Source organism: Acanthisitta chloris, unplaced genomic scaffold, assembly GCF_000695815.1.
Source record: "Acanthisitta chloris isolate BGI_N310 unplaced genomic scaffold, ASM69581v1 Scaffold34379, whole genome shotgun sequence".
Lineage (NCBI taxonomy): Eukaryota > Metazoa > Chordata > Aves > Passeriformes > Acanthisittidae > Acanthisitta > Acanthisitta chloris.
Window position 1 is genome coordinate 3,923 of NW_008690297.1, and position 4,158 is coordinate 8,080.

The 4,158-nt window shown below is 42.1% G+C and overlaps 1 protein-coding gene across 1 annotated transcript; it reads right to left on the reverse strand.

Annotated features, from left to right (window-relative positions):
• Positions 1–215: 215 nt before the first annotated feature.
• On the reverse strand, positions 216–3,704 carry NRIP1 (nuclear receptor interacting protein 1). The gene has a single exon (XM_009081769.1). It carries the CDS (start codon positions 3,702–3,704, stop codon positions 216–218), a length of 3,489 nt encoding a protein of 1,162 aa, XP_009080017.1.
• Positions 3,705–4,158: the final 454 nt, after the last annotated feature.

Sequence of the window (4,158 nt, forward strand, 5' to 3'; positions counted from 1 at the left end):
AATGTACTGTAAAGCAAATTTTATCTACATGTATTTTAAATAACATCACCAGAAAAATAAAAAGTTTATCAAATGAAAACATGTTTCAGTTAGACCATGCTTCTTTAAAATCATGCTCAATTTATACAGTAGTCAAGTTTGTACTCATTTTTTTCTTTTGCTTTTAAACAAAGATTCAAAACCGCTGATTGTAAACTCACTGAGGAGGCTGCAGTTTACTCTAGCTCTTTTTTGATTGTTCGCACTTTTTCCAGAAGTCCATGCACTTCTCCATTCATACCACCATGTTGATGAGAGGTGCTACTCCCCATATGGCTGTTGTAAGGGCTTCTTAAGTTACTAAAAGGAGTTTTAAGCTCTGCATCAGATGTCAACTCCTCTTTGACTGTAACTTGAGTTGAACGTTCAGTAAATGAAGGCTCATTCCAAATTTCTTTGTCATGTGCTTCTTGGCTACTAACAGAGTTGCCACCTTTTTGTAACATGTAATACAATATTGGATTGGTTTTGGTCAGTCTTGGAGAGTCTTTTTCATAATCATTCTTGTCCATACCTGTGATCACCCATCTGATGGGCCCTTTTTCACTGGGCATGGGACACATGCTAAACTGGTCGGACTCAAGTCTAGATACCGTACTCCCCAAATGTTCAGGAAAGGGGGAACTAGCAGGACTTTTTACTGCTACAGGATACTGAAATGTTCCATGATCTACACAGTTGCTCTGTTCCATGGGGCTTCCCACCAACGATCTTACTGAAGAAATGGTGAACTCAGGCTTATTAATTGTTGCACTGGTTTTGTTTCCTTTTTTCTTGCTCTCTGTTAATATGCTATTCCTATGTGGTGACAGATCTCTCTCACAGTTTTCAGAGAGAAGCAGCTGTTTCAACACATTAAAGCCTTTACTATCTCTAGACCAATTCCTATTTTCAGGTTCACTATTTGAACCATGGCTTCCAGCATATTTAAATTCAGCATCGCTTCTACTGAATTTCAGTTCTTGCTGGTTAAGCAAAGGCCCATACAGCGCCTCAGTAGGAGAAGTGTGATTGTTTACAGCATCAGACACATTACTTTTCATCTTTTTTAATGGACTTTCCAAAGGCTCAGCATGAAGCTTCCTCTTCTTCGGTACTGTGCAAAGACTCTTTGATTCAAGGTGTGTCAGCTCGTTGTTTCGGTGACTCCTGTCTAGCTCATCTGCAGGGTAACTGTCTTGATTCTGTCTCAGCAACCTACTTAGCAGGCCATTTTTGGAAAAAGAGAAATCTTGAGGTGAAAGAGGCTCAGTTTTCAACTCCTCGGATGCTGGAGAAGCAGCTGTGTTTCTCTGCAGTGAATGAACAAATCCTTGAAATTTGTTACCCTTGCACTCTCTTACTTGTTGTGCATTTGAATTATAAGGAACACTGGATTCTTCAGATGGTTCGGTTTTTATTTTCACCATCAATATTTGCTCATTCAAAGCCTTATCTGTCTGTTCTTGAGCACTTTCATCTCTTAAAAGCATCCTCTCTTTCTTTTCACTTTTACCTTTATTGGGAGTTCCCAGAAGCAGCTGAAGGACAGTGCGCCTTTCAAGGAGATTTTCTATTTCTGAACCTGGAAGTCCTTGTTCAGTGGGTGCAGCCTGACAACTGAATATTTTGTTATTTTCTTCATGTGTACCCAATTTATTGGTAAGCAGAGGGCTGCTCAATCTGTCAATCAAGCCCACAGGTTTATCCATATTCCCTGCTAGCAGCTGTTTGCTAGCTCTCTGCTCTTCACTCGACATGGAAGTCTGCATGCCGCACTGAGCCAGGTTCTGCAACAGCTTGCTGGCACTGAATGCTGAAGAGTTCTGGGGACTATTGTTCCTGCTCAGCCTGGCTCCTTGAATTTCTTTGCTTTTAGACAGGTCTATCAAATGTTTAGATGCAGAATTCATCAGTCTGTCTGGCTGGATGCTGCAGGCATATGGTGGTGAGCTACGCTTGATGGCTAGCGATTGGTGCGAGAGATTTATAGGAGATTCTGCTTTTGTAGAAGCCAGCAAAGGTGGAGTGCTTAACGGAGTCATTCGATTTGCACTGGGACTGTCAGTAACAGGAGTCCTTTTCCCAGTCTGTAGAGTGAATTTTGCCACATCAGCTGCACTGTGTGGTCCCTGAGGGTCATTACTCTTATCTACCTGTTCTTCACTCTTATGCCCAAGTAACAGCTGAAGTAGCGTTACTTTCTGATGGGGATTCAGCTTAGAAGCTTTTGGAGTGTCTTTGTCCTCCTTGCTCTCAGGACAGGAAACTTTTGGATCCCAGGTATGAAGCAAGGACTGAGTCAGGTTATCCAGAGATACAGGTGGACCTACATCTGGTTTATCTGTCCTCTGTTTAAAGGATAGGTCTATAGGAAGACAGTTAGAATGGGAGCTCTCATCATCACTGCTGTCCTCTGTAAAACTAGGATTGTTGTCTGAATACTCATCAACAGTTGTTGGTGTGCTGCTGTCTTCAAAAATGCTAGCCCTCTCACTCTGTTCACACCCTTTGACATGCTTGGTGGTATTCTGGCTTTTCAGCAGGTGCAAGAGCAAACTGTTGCTGGGAGAGGTTTTCAGGTTACCCCTTTCCAAAGTACTTTTGTATCCCACAGTTTTGGGAGGCGAATGTATGATTCCCACTGAACTCTGAAATGGTGCCATATTGCTTTTGCTAGATACTGGTTTGGGTGATGATCCTGCTTGACCATTGAGATGGCTTGTCATTCCTTTTGCCAAACCAAACTGGCCCAAATCCTTCTGAGCGTTCTCTTGTAACCTGGCCATAGCCGCAAGTCTCTCGCTTGCTATTTGATTGGCATTTTGTGCTTTTAAAGCATGTTCCCTGGAGTATTGCTGCAAGTGGGCTTCACTGGAAAGGAGTAAAGCCAGCTGGCTGCATGCTACACTGGGCTTCGGTGAAGCAGCAGGACTAGATCGTTTCTCTACCATGCTTGCAACAGCTTGTAACCTTGCAGCACATGACAGCGGCTCATTTATGACTTTAGGTCCACTCTGCACTGCATGAGGAGATTCTATAAACCTCTCTTTAGGCAGGTTCTTTGTTATATCAGGCAGGCTGTTGTCCAGCTTCTGATCTTTTGCTTTGCTCTTCTTCAGCAGAGTCTTCAGGTGACTGGATGCAACACCATAGCACCTTAAATCTTTCTCCACTTGTAAAGAATCATGGCTAAGAGAATACCCTTGCTCCTTAAGGCTCTGCCTAATCTGCTGCGACAGAGCAACACTCTGCAGCCTAGAGCTGAATGACTGAAGCAAAGAGGCAAGTAATGTGCTATCCTGTTTGCCTTTAGGCACATTTTCAACCATGCCAGCTAACAAAGCTTCCTTTTTTCCATCCAAATCCACAATGGAATCAGACAACCGCCTTTTCTTTGCTGCATTCCAGTCTTCTGAAGACTGCAACAGTCTTGCTTTTTTAAGGTGCAGCATGCCAGACCCCCGATATGTGTTTGTATTAAGACCTGGACCATTACTTTGACAGCTAGGAAATATATTTCCTGAAATCTTAAAGTTTTGATCCTCTCCACTATGCCCAGTAGACTTTTTGTCAACTGTAGTACCTGATCCTCCTGCTGCTTGATGCATTAGTAATCCCTCTAGGTAAGTTAGAACAACAGAATCCTGGTGCATCTCAGAGCTAAGCTCTTCTCCATGAGTCATGTTCAATAAAAGTTTCCAAGAAGGCTCTGGTTCTACTCACTTCAAAGACTAGCTTTGCTGAATCGAGATGCAGTTAAGAATTAATAAGTAGATGTCTATAGTGTTTTCTCACAGACTTTCAGAAGCAATAGAAAAGGCCTTATTCTAAGCAGGCTTTTCCCAGTATATATTGTTTGATGAGCCAGGTTTCCAATCATATCAATCTGCTGATATCTAGCATATTTATGGATGATGTCTAGGAGGAGCACTCAAAACATGGTTCCACAGAAATAAAGTTCCATTAAGTATTCGCTGTGTTCTTTCTCCACAAAGCCAGCTTGCTTTCCTGCTTTTTCCATCTCCACCAAGCACATGAAATTCCTATTGAGAAACACAAACGAAAAACAGAAATAAACTATTTAGGATAAGATTTAATTTTCCCTTCTTTAAAAAAAACCCAAACAAACAAAACCCA

Excerpts from the sequence above, each read along its gene's own strand:
- NRIP1 (XM_009081769.1), bottom strand. The coding sequence starts at position 3,704 with ATGACTCATGGAGAAGAGCTTAGCTCTGAGATGCACCAGGATTCTGTT.